The following is a 12,517-nucleotide window of genomic DNA, read 5'->3' on the forward strand; positions in this document are numbered from 1 at the left end:
AATTATGTTTTAGCAAGCAGTTTTTTTATTTTTGCAAGGGTAACAGGAGAAATTGGACCCCAATAATTGTTGCCAAGTTTGTCCTGTGTAAGCTGATACCCCATATGTGGGGGTAAACCACTGTTTGGGCACACGTCGGGGCTTGGAAGGGAAGTAGTGACATTTTGAAATGCAAACTTTGATGGAATGGTCTGCGGGAGTCACGTTGCGTTTGCAGAGCCCCTGATGTGCCTAAACAGTAGAAACCCCCCAAAAGTGACCATGTTTTGGAAACTAGACCCCCAAGGAACTTATCTAGATAGTGGTGAGCACTTTAAACCCCCAAGTGCTTCACAGAACTTTACAACGCAGAGCCGTGAAAATAAAAAATAATTTTTCTTTCCTCAAAAATTATGTTTCAGCAAGCAATTTTTTATTTTCAGAAGGGTAACAGGAGAAATTGGACCCCAATATTTGTTTCCCAGTTTGTCCTGAGTACGCTAATACCCCATATGTGGGGGTAAACTACTGTTTGGGCACACGTCGGGGCTCGGAAGGGAAGTAGTGACGCTTTGAAATGCAGACTTTGATGGAATGGTCTGCGGGCTTCACGTTGCATTTGCAGAGCCCCTGATGTGCCTAAACAGTAGAAACCCCCCACAAGTGACCCCATCTTGGAAACTAGACCCACAAGGAACTTATCTAGATGTATGGTGACTGAGCACTTTGAACCCCCAAGTGCTTTTTTAGCAACCATTTTGTTATTTTCCCAAGGGTAACAGGAAAAATTAGACTCCCAAAGTTGTTGTGCAATTTTTTCTGATTACGCTGTTACCCCATATGTTTGGATAACCCACTGTTTGGGCGCACGTCGGGGCTCGGAAGGGAGGGAGCACCATTTGACTTTTTGAATGCAAGATTGACTGAAATCAATGGTGGCGCCATTTTGCGTTTGGAGACCCCTGATGTGCCTAAACAGTGAAAACCCCTCAACTCTAACTCCAACCCTAACCCCAACACACCCCTAACCCTAATCCCAACTCTAGTCATAACCCTAACCACAACCCTAACCCCAACATACCCCTAACCCTAATCCCAACCATAACCCTAATCCTAATCCCAACCCTAACCCTAATCCCAACCCTAACCACAACCCTAGCCCCAACACACCCCTAACCGTAACCATAACCCTAACCACAAGCCTAATCTTAACCCTATTTCCAACCCTAACCCTAATTCCAACCCTAACCCTAAGGCTATGTGCCCACGTTGCAGATTCGTGGGAGATTTTTCCACGCCATTTTTGAAAAATCTGCAGGTAAAAGGCACTGTGTTTTACCTGTGGATTTACCACAGATTTAAAGTGTTTTTTGTGCGGAATTCACCTGTGGATTCCCATTGAGGAACAGGTGCAAAACGCTGCGGAATCCTCACAAAGAAATGACATGCTGCGGAAAAAACAACGCAGCGTTTCTGCGCTGTATTTTCTGCACCATGGGCACAGTGGATTTGGTTTTCCATAGGTTTAACCTGCAGCCAAATCTGCAACCCTAGTTCTAACCCTAATTCTAACCCTAACCCTAGCCCTAACCCTAGCCCTAACCCTAGCCCTAGCCCTAACCCTAGCCCCAACCCTAACCCTAGCCCTAACCCTAGTTCTAAACCTAACCCTAGTGGAAAAATAAAAGTAAATATATTTTCTTTATATTGTTATTGTCCCTACCTATGGGGGTGAAAAAGGGGGTTCATTTACTATCTTTTTTATTTTGATCACTGTGATCAAAATGTACCTGGAATGAATCTGCGCACTGAGCATGCACCCGCCATTTTGGAAGATGGCGGCGCCCATGGAAAAGACAGACGGACACCGGGAGGGACACCGGAGCTCGGTAAGTATGAGGGAATGGGATCGGTGCATGGGTGCGTGGGATTGGAGCACGGGGGAGCGGACAGGCGGACGGGGGAGCGGACAGGAGGAAGGAGGGGAGCGGAGCACAGTACGGGACAGGACGGAGGACTGGGGAGGAGATCAGTGGCGGGGGCAGATCAGGGTTTCCAGCCATGGCCGATGATATTGCATCATCGGCCATGGCTGGATTGTAATATTTCACCACTTTTCACAGGTGAAATATTGCAAATTGTTCTGATTGGCTGTTTCACTTTCAACAGCCAATCAGAGTGATCGTAGCCACAGGGGGGGCGAAGCCACCCCCCCCCCTGGACTGAAGTCCCTCTCCCCCTGTCCCTGTAGGTTGCGTGAAATTACAGTTAACCCTTTCACCCGACCTTCAGGGACGTGATCATTCTGTGACACAGCATATGCGTCACAGGTCGGATTGGCACCGACTTTCATGACGCATACGCTGTGTCATAGGTCGGGATGGTGTTAATGGATGCCTACTAGATTACTATATACAGTTTTTGTTCATCAAATCTACTTAGCTTTTTTTTTTCCTATTCTCTCTGGGAGTGCCATCTGGGGCTAGTTGTCTTATTGGACGGCTACCAGTCTCTATATAGTCTTTGTTTATTGGACCCACTTAGTTTGCTCTGTGATATTCTCCCGTGAAGCGTGGTCAGTCTATTTCACAATTTTTTAAGATTTAGTCTCAGTCTTTTTTCTTCCACAACTGCATATTTTTCATTGAAAACAAATGGACAGATACAGTTGAATCCATTCATTTTAAACTTGGACAATACTCCAATATGTGTGTTGTCAAAAACATTAAGGATTTATTTTCTGTCTGAGGAGCTTCTCAATAGGCATATCCTTCTGAGTTATGTTAACTGGAAATTGACCTTATCATTCAGCCTTATCATTCACTAAATATCAAAGTGTTCATTCATTGCAAATTAGCCTTGGGAAGTATGGCTACCACAAAGTCATGCCGAAAATAATACAATGGTGCTTTAGTGAGACTTTAGAATACAGGAAACTTTAAATCTTTAACCTGGACCAAATAAAAAAAATGCATGTGATAGCCTGTATTTCTATTATTTCAGCTCTTTTAGCACTGGTGCTTGCAATGCCAGTCTTACCATATTTCCACATAAGGCACTAAACCCATTTGTTCTGCATTGGATTTTACAATTAAGACTGTGGTTAGGGACCGATTTATCAAGTTCTTCCAAAAGGTTTCTTATATATTCTAAATTCTATGAGCTGCATCTGTTATGCGTGCTTGATAATGATATATATGTTTTTTTATCTCCACAATTCATGGTTACTATAAATTAAAATAACACCATTAAAGGAAATCTGTCACTCGATTCATGCTACCCAAACCACAGTCAGCACGAATCAGAGCTTCTCATTACTACTACAGCCAGGTATATTTTTCTCTAGTGCAGGAAGGAGCTGGATCTTCTAAGCACATTTGTGCAGCCAAGTTGTAATTCACACTGCTTTGGGAAGCATGAATAGAGCGACAGGTTCCCTTTAAAGGCATTCTGTCAGCAGGTTTTTTTCTATTTTGTCTGAGAGCAGCATAATATAGGACATGAGAAACTGATTCCAGTGATGTGTCACTTATTAGGCAGTGTTTTGGTATTTCAAGGTAATCAGTGTTTTATCAGCAGGAGATTATCACTATAGGACTATGTCTCATGTGCAAGCCAGTCAGGCTAATATCCATCACTGATTGATGCACAGTGTTCACAGGTAGCTGCCAATCAGGGGTGTGGGCTACATCTACAGCAGAGAATGCAGGGATTCTATCAACACCAAGCATCCCAGTAAGTGATACATCACTGGAATCATGCTCCCTACATCTTACTGCTCTTAGATTACATAGCAAATCCTGCAGACAAATTCCCTTTAAAGTTACTTTTTTACTTATCTACAGGACTTGGTAAATTATGGATTCCTGAAAAGAACTTGTCTGCAAATTAACCTTTCTTTTTGAGCAATATGCAGATGTACTTTTAGCTGTTTTTTTCCTTGACAGAAAATATTGCATAGCGCATATTCCTTTATAGCCTGTTAACCATGATTTTTTTTATTTTTCTAAAGGATCCATAGACTGATTTTCTGACTGCCACAGATTATTATTTTCTATTTGTTTGCGTACATATTTATTGCATATTTAAAGGGAATCTCTGTGCAGGTTTTTGCTATGTAATCTGAGGACAGCATGATGTAGACACATTCCAAGCGATGTCACTTATTAGGCTGTGTACTGTTGTTCAATTAATATTTTATCACCAGGAGATTATCACTATCTACACTACAGCTCAAGTGAGCCCTGGTCTGACCAAGTCACCTGCTCTGATAATTAGCAGCTCACTGTCAATGTGCAATGTACACAGAAAGCTGTGGTGTGGGCGGGGTTACCTTTCTCAGCTCTGCTACTTACTACATCTGAAAACTATCATTGTGTCAAACTGCTGCACCCAGTAAACTAAGTGATATATTTCTGGAATCAGGATCTCTTTTCCTACATTATGCTGCTTTCAGATGAGGTAGCAAAAACTTGTTGACAGATTCACTTTAACAATAAAAATGATTTTACTGATAACATTTTCTATTCTGGCTTCATTAGGAAACACCTAGAGAAGATATCCATCATGCCTATCCTACAGCTGATGTTCCAGATCATGTTCATTATGTAATTGGGGCTGTGATTCTGGCAGTAGGAATAACAGGGACTTTGGGTAACTTTCTGGTCATCTACGCTTTCTGCAGGTACCACGATATTTATTTATTTGTTTTCAAATATTTTACTTATTAAAAGAAGTGTGTATGAATTTTTACATAAAGTAAGTCCTATTTAACCCCTTCCATGTGATTATCAGCTTTTGTGCTTTTCATTTTTTTCATCTCCTTGTTCTAGAAAGCATAATGTTTTTATTTGTCCGCCGACATTGCCACATGAGGACATGAGACATCTCTGCTGGAGGATTATCTCCTGGAGAACAAAGCAATAGGAAGACTTGCCTGACCAACATCTCCCCCAATGATCAGTTGTAGGGATGGGACAAGGAATTTCGGAGAAAAAAAACCCTAACATTGCTCAACACCTCTGGCACCACTCACCACTCTGTGCCTGCACCCCGGCCGTCGCTCCTTCCCTGCACTCAATTGTATTTGCATCTGTAAGACGGTGCAGGGTGACACAGGAGCAGAAGAGCTGCAATAATCAGTTCCCTGCTCTGCCGGGAACTCCAGGGCATGCAGAGGAAGTCAGACATCATGATGAAGTGACATCATCTTGCTGGCAACGCCCGCTGCTGAACCAGATGGAAGAGGAAACGGAGCTGCGCTGGACAGGGAGCCTGGATTAGGTGAGTATAAGCTTTTTCATTATTTTCTTAATGAATGTAGGCTATTAGACCTAGCGCCTGTGGGGATATTCCAAGAGAAGCTGGCTGTGGGGACATAAGGGGCTGACAATGGGGCATTACAAGAGGGGACTGGCTATGTGGACATAAGGAGCTGACTGCAAGGACATTACAATAGGGATTCACTATGTGAACATAAGGGGTTGGTATTGGGGACATAAGGAGCTGGTGATGGGGACATTGCAAGAGGGGCTGACTGTGGGGACAATACAATAAAAGGCTGACTATGGGAGCATTAGAAGAGGGGCTGGCTATGGCGACATTACAAGAGGGGCTGTAGGGACATAACAAGAAGGTGATCATGCTGTATTGGGTACTGTCTGGGATCTTACATTGTACAGTACAGGGGGCTATGTATATTGTATATTGGAGGTTATCATACTGTGTGGGGTGCTGTTGGGGATTTTATACTGTATATAAGGTATTGTGGGGCCATTATACTGCGTTGATGACTGGGAGGCCAAAATACTGTATGGTTTGCTGTGGGGGGCATCGTATTTATAATGGAATGGTGTGATGGACATTATAGTGTATATTGGGGGCTGTTGTGGATATTATACTGTATATGTGGAGCTGTGGTAGATATCACACTGTGTGGGGTGCTGTGTGGGACATTATATTGTATGTAAGGGGCTGTGGGGCCATAATACTTTGTCAGTGACTGGGGGGCCATAATACTGTATAGGGTGCTGTGGGGACAATCATACCATATAATGGGGGGCTGTGGTGGACATTGTACTGCATGTGAGCTGTGATGGACATCTTACTGTATATTGGGGCTGTAGTGACCATCATACCGTGTAGGACGACAGTATGAGAAGGGCATATACAGGGTGGGCCATTTATAAGGATTCACCTAAATAAAATGGGAATGGTTGGTGATATCAACTTCCTATTTGTGGCACATTAGTATATGGGATGGGGAAAACTTTTCAAGATGAGTGGTGACCATGGCGGCCATTTTGACATCGGCCATTTTGGATCCAACTTTATTTTTTCCAATGAGAAGAGGGTCATGTGACACATCAAACTTATTGAGAATTTCACAAGAAAAACAATGGTGTGCATGGTTTTAACATAACTTTATTCTTTCATGAGTTATTTACAAGTATATGACCACTTGTAAAATGTGTTCAAAGTGATGCCTATTGTGTTGGATTGTCAAAGCAGCGCTCTTCTCCCACTCTTAACAAACTGATAGAAACACCGCAGAAGAAATGCTAGCACAGGCTTCAAGTATCCGTTGTTTCAGATGCAGCACATCTCGTATCTTCAAAGAATAGACAATTGCCTTCAGATGACCCCAAAGATAAAAGTCTAAGGAGGTCAGATCGGGAGACCTTGGTGGCCATTCAACTGGCCCACGACGACCAATCCACTTTCCAGGAAACTGTTCATGTAGGAATGCTTGGACCTGGCACCCATAATGTGGTGGTCTATGCTGTGAAGATACGAGATGTGCAGCATCTGAAACAATGGATACTGGAAGCTTGTGCTAGTTTGGAGAGGACAACATGATGGAAGGATGAGGACATAGTGTGAAAAGGGAGCACAGCATGGAGAGAGATTTGCATTGCGGGATATAGTGTGGGGCAATAGAGAGTGTAAAGGTACCTTCACATGAAACGACGCTGCAGCGATAGCGACAACGATGCCGATCGCTGCAGCGTCGCTGTTTGATCGCTGGAGAGCTGTCACACAGACCGCTCTCCAGCGACCAACGATGCCGAGGTTCCCGGGTAACCAGGGTAAACATTGGGTTGCTAAGCGCAGGGCCGCGCTTAGTAACCCGATGTTTACCCTGGTTACCAGCGTAAAATGTAAAAAAAAAAAACAGTACATACTTACATTCGCGTCCCCCGGCGTCCGCTTCCTGCACTGACTGACTGACTGAGCGCCGGCAGTAGCAGGGCACAGCGGTGACGTCACCGCTGTGCTGTGCTTTCACTTTCACTTTGCGGTGCTCAGTCAGTGTGGGAAGCAGACGGCGGGGGACGCGAATGTAAGTATGTACTGTTTGTTTTTTTTACATTTTACACTAGTAACCAGGGTAAACATCGGGTTACTAAGCGCGGCCCTGCGCTTAGTAACCCGATGTTTACCCTGGTTACCAGTGTAAAATATCGCTGGTATCGTTGCTTTTGCTGTCAAACACAACGATACATGGCGATCGGACGACCAAATAAAGTTCTGAACTTTATTCAGCGACCAGCGACATCACAGCAGGATCCTGATCGCTGCTGCGTGTCAAACTAAATGATATCGCTAGCCAGGACGCTGCAACGTCACGGATCGCTAGCGATATCGTTACAAAGTCGTTTCGTGTGATGGTACCTTAAGGGAAAACAGTGAAGAGGGGGATGCTATGGTATAGTCCGTGGTTCATAAGGGTGGCAGATATAGCTGATAATGTCAGACAGTGGGGTGGTTATAGCTGATAATGTCAGACAGTGGAGTGGTTATACAACATTAAGGCGGACAGTGTGGCTGGTGTAGCTCATAATGGCAAACAGTGTGGAGGCCAGGCCATATACAGTACAATGGGAGGCTTATTTAAGTTATATTATGGGCAGATTCTTTTATGCAAAGGGCATTTTAATAACACTCTTGTTTTTAAGGGCACTGTCTAGGGATGTGCTGCAGAAGACCGGAGAAGAGGGAAGTCTGCAGAGAAGAGTTGTTTATGTAAAAAGTCACCATGGCATCTGCACAAGATGGAAAAGAAACAAAAGAAACTACTCAATCAGAGAAGATGTCATCTATAAGGTACCTGGATGTAAATGTTTACTTGTCGATACTGACTATGTCTCATCAGTACTGTTGGTTCCTGTATGGTCCACAGTCTGATAATGACTGATAACAACAATTCCCAGAATCTCCTTATTGTTGTTAAAAACATACTGGGAGTTGTAGGTTCATGAGATACAAATGTATATGGGTCTGACTTGACATTACAATTGAATGCTGTATTTAGCTTGGTGATGTATTCATGTACTGATGGTCTTTCTGGTGATGTATTTATGCACAGATGATGGTGCTGGTGTTGTATTTACAGTTGTGTGAAAAAGAGTTTGCACCCTTCCTGATTTCCTATTCTTTTGCATGTTTGTCACACTTAAATGTTTTAGGTCACCAAACAAATTTAATTATTAGACAAAGATAACAAAATGAAACACAAAATGCAGTTATTAAATGAAAGTATTTATTAATAAGGGAAAAAGAAATCCAAACCTACAAAGCCCTGTGAGAAAAAGTGATTGCCCCCAAAACCTAATAATTGGTTTGGATTCACATAGCAGCAACAACTGCAATCATGCATTTGTGATAACTGGCAATGAGCCTTTTACAACGCTCTGTAGGAATTTTGGCCCACTCACCTTGCAGAGTTGTTGTAATTCAACCACATTGGAGGGTTCCCGAGCATGAACCACCTTTTTAAAGTCATGCCACTGCATGTTAATTGGATTAAGGTGAGGACTTTGACTAGGCTACTCCAAAGTCTTAATTTTTTTTTTCTTACGCAATTCAGAGGTGGACTTGCTGGTGTGTTTTGGATCATTGTCCTGCTGCATAACCCAAGTGTGCTTCAGCTTGAAGTCTCGAATAGATGGTCAAACATTCTTCTTTTTTTTTTTGGTACACAGCAACATTCATGGTTCCATTTACCACAGCAAGTCTTCCAGGTCCCGAAGCAGCAAAAAGCCACAGAACATCACACTACCATCACCATATTTTACTGTTGGTATGATGTTCCTTTTCTGAAATGCTGTATTACTTCTACACCAGATGTAATGGAACATACACCTTCCAAAAAGTTCAAATTTTGTCTTACGTAGTCCACACACTGTATGAAGCCCTCACAGTAGCCACCACACTGTATGAAGAGTACCACAGTTTTTTGCCCCTATAGTAGCCCACAGTCTGTATGATGACCCTCACAATAGCTCCCACACTCTATAATGTCCCCACAGTAGGTTCAACATTCCATGTTGGCCCCCAAAGTAGCTCCTAACACTGTATGATATCTGCCACAGTAGTCCACTCAATTTATGGTTGCCCCACAGTAATTCCAACACTCTAGAATAGCTCCCACAGTACTTCACACTCTGTATGATGGCCTTCACAGTAGTCCCTACACTACATGATGGCCCCAACAATGTATGATGCCTCCGCTGTAACCTCATCACTATGTGATGGCTCTACAGTAGTCCACACTGTATGATGGCCCTCTCAGTAGACCCTACACTGTATGATGGCCACAACAGTAGCCCCCATACTGTATGAGGCCCTTCATAGTAGCCTCAACACTGTATCATGGCTGCCACAGTAGTTCCCACACTTTATGATGGCTCCCACTGTAGTATCCACACATTATGTTGCCCCCTCAGTAGCCTCCACACTGGATGATGACTGTGACAGTCTCCCTCCAAGTGTCATTAAATTTTTTTTTAAATCACATACATAAAATGATCTGTGGCATACATAATGGAGGGAGAGCAGTAGTACAGGGAAATCATGTCTCCCTGCTCTATTACAGAATTTAAAGGGGTATTCCAATCTCCAAGATACTATCCGAATATGTAGTATGTGTAATAATGGTAATATTAGCAAATATCTCCAATTATAATTGTTGTATAGTTTTTTGATTCGCTATGTCTCTTTCCTCATGTGCAGGCATTGCAGGACCTTAGGTATCCATGATTATGACTACTGATATAGTGACAACTAGGTATCTAGTTGCTTTTGGTGGTAACCATGGATACCTAACGTCCTGGAATGACTACACATGAGAAAAGAGACACAGCGAATCAGAAGAACTGCACTAAATTTCTAATTGGAGGTATTTGCTAAAATTATTATTATTACTAGGTCTTGGGCATAGGATCTTGGAGATGGGAATACCCCTTTAACTTTATCAGCATGCTGCGGCAGTTACCCCTGGTGGAACCATCAAAGTTAGGAAGCAAGAGCAACTGCCACCTCTGCCCCTTGAAGCCATGCTACTGATTACATGTTATATGTTATCATGCAATATACACTGGCCCATGTAATAGACTTTTATACTACAATTCATCGGCTCCTTATGTCAGTAGTCAGCATTTCTTTTTGGACAGGAAATCCGCCAGTGAAAATCAGCTTTTAGTCTTCAATTTAATGCTCTGTTTTCATGTCCAGTTGACATATATTTGTAAGGATCCAGTACTAAAAAATGAATTAACTGCAAATATGGCAGATCAAGGTGCAAACTTTGGTTTCTGTTTGGCATATGTTTTTATTCCATTTGTATCTAATTTTCCAGGACGTCCCTCCTGACAGCACCATGGAGCTTGTCCTTCCTTCCTTATAGGGACAGGAAAGACACAAGAGGTTAAAAGACCCCTCCCACCCATACTCCCCAGTGTTTTTCCTGTCCCTGTAAGGACAGACACGAGAGAGACATGGAAGTCTGGGTTGGAGCTCCAATGCTCCTTGGATTACCTTGTGGGCTCAGGGGGATCAGGGTCAATCCTTTCCTTCCCCCTGTCAAGAGGTCTGGGGCTGACAGCCCCCCAAAGGGGGGTTCCTCAGCCATGCGCCCAGTTGAGCAGGAGCTCTGGGCTTTGAGCCACTTCCCTCTCAGCGAGGACTCTTGATGTCCATCACCAGTAGCCGCATACCTTATTTCCAGGCACGGCAGAAGAACTTCCTGTTGCATTCCAGGCTGGAACGCAATGTGCGCCGGTGGTCAGGGGTGCTTTCTGGTGACATCAGATGTGGCGAAGCTGGCATACCGCCCAGGAAGATTCAGGAGAGGACTCTTTGAGGGACTAGCTGTATGCACTGAGAGAAGACAAGGTAGGAAATAAAAGCTGCCTTGGTATAAATGGAGCTGTTACTGAGTGAACCTCTGGAGTTGCATGGAGGACTCTGTGAGAAATGCCATTCCCGCTGAATCACTAATGATCGTGAGTTACCTTAAAGGCAGGGGTACGATAACTGATGATACCATGGTTAGTAAGCTGTCCTGTATTTGCACTAGGAAAATACAGTACCAGCCAGGATGACACCTGCTCCCAAAAGGACCGGCAAGTCCTCTGGGAAATCCAGGAGATGCGCCATCTGTAATAACAAATTACCTGATGCATGGGCAAAACAGCTATGTGAAATACGCACTCTTAAAATCAGCAAGGACGAAATGCGCACCATGGTTAGAGAGGCGGTCCAGGCTTCCATCTTGGGTATCTTACCAGCCCAATCACCCCAACAGGGTCCCCGTCCCAAGAGACCTAGATGGGAAATGGAGCAATCCTCAGAGGATGAGGACAGTCCATAAGCTCAGACTTTGAGGAAGAAGGGGAGATTACCTCGGAACTTCTTGAGGTGGGCAAGAGGTACCTCTTTTCTTCTGATGACACAGATGAACTACTCAGGGCTGTTAGAAGCATAATGCAGATAGAGGAATCCTAGAAACCTCAGTCAGTACAGGACGAGATGTTTGGGGGCCTTCAGTCACAGATACATCATGTGTTTCCTATAAACAACCATATCTGGTTGATGATTATGGAGGAGTGTGAGGACGCCGAGAAGCATTTGGTCATTCCTTGCGATTTCAGACTCCATCTACCATTTGACCCAGATGATATAAGGACCTGGGACGAGATTCCAAATATTGACGTTCCGGTGGCCAGAGTGTCAAAAATGACTTCAATCCCTTTTAAAATTCATCTAGCCTCAGAGAGTCTATGGACAGAAGAGCGGATGGACTCCTTAAGAGGACTTGGGAGGCATCAGCAGTGATCATGAAAACTAATATTGCTGCCACTTCAGTGGCCAGATCCACGCACTTATGGATAGACCAACTGGAAGATTAGTTAAGAGGGAAATCTACTAGGAATACCATGTTAGAAAGTCTTCCCCTGTTAAAACTCGCCATCGGGTTCTTGGCAGATACCTCAGCGGAATCTGTGTGGTTTGCAGCCTGGAAAAACTCTTTGTCCAACACAGCTCGTAGAGCATTATGGATGAAGACTTGGTCGGGTAATTACCAGTCCAATAATAAGTTGTGTGCCATAGCATTTTCAGGTTTAAGGGTGTTCGGGCCAGTTCTAGATAATATACTAGAGAATGCCACTGACAAGAAGAAAGGGTTTCCTGAGGAAAAAACAAAGAGATACTACCCCTTTCCAAGGACCCACCCCTCCCAGAGGCAGAAATATCA

The 12,517-nt window shown here is 43.7% G+C and overlaps 1 protein-coding gene across 2 annotated transcripts in view; it reads left to right on the plus strand.

The window, feature by feature from the left end:
• The window catches only part of OPN4 (opsin 4), a 159,461-nt gene that overhangs the window by 34,348 nt on the left and 112,596 nt on the right, over window positions 1–12,517 (plus strand). Inside the window, exon 2 of one of the 2 annotated variants that reach the window (XM_077257176.1) lies at window positions 4,521–4,663. In XM_077257176.1, coding sequence (XP_077113291.1) covers window positions 4,521–4,663 — 143 coding nt within the window. Of the gene's footprint in view, window positions 1–4,520; window positions 4,664–7,949; window positions 8,086–12,517 lie in introns of those variants that run through there. The other variant, XM_077257175.1, reaches the window with a different exon arrangement.

This window comes from Ranitomeya variabilis, chromosome 4, assembly GCF_051348905.1.
Source record: "Ranitomeya variabilis isolate aRanVar5 chromosome 4, aRanVar5.hap1, whole genome shotgun sequence".
NCBI lineage: Eukaryota > Metazoa > Chordata > Amphibia > Anura > Dendrobatidae > Ranitomeya > Ranitomeya variabilis.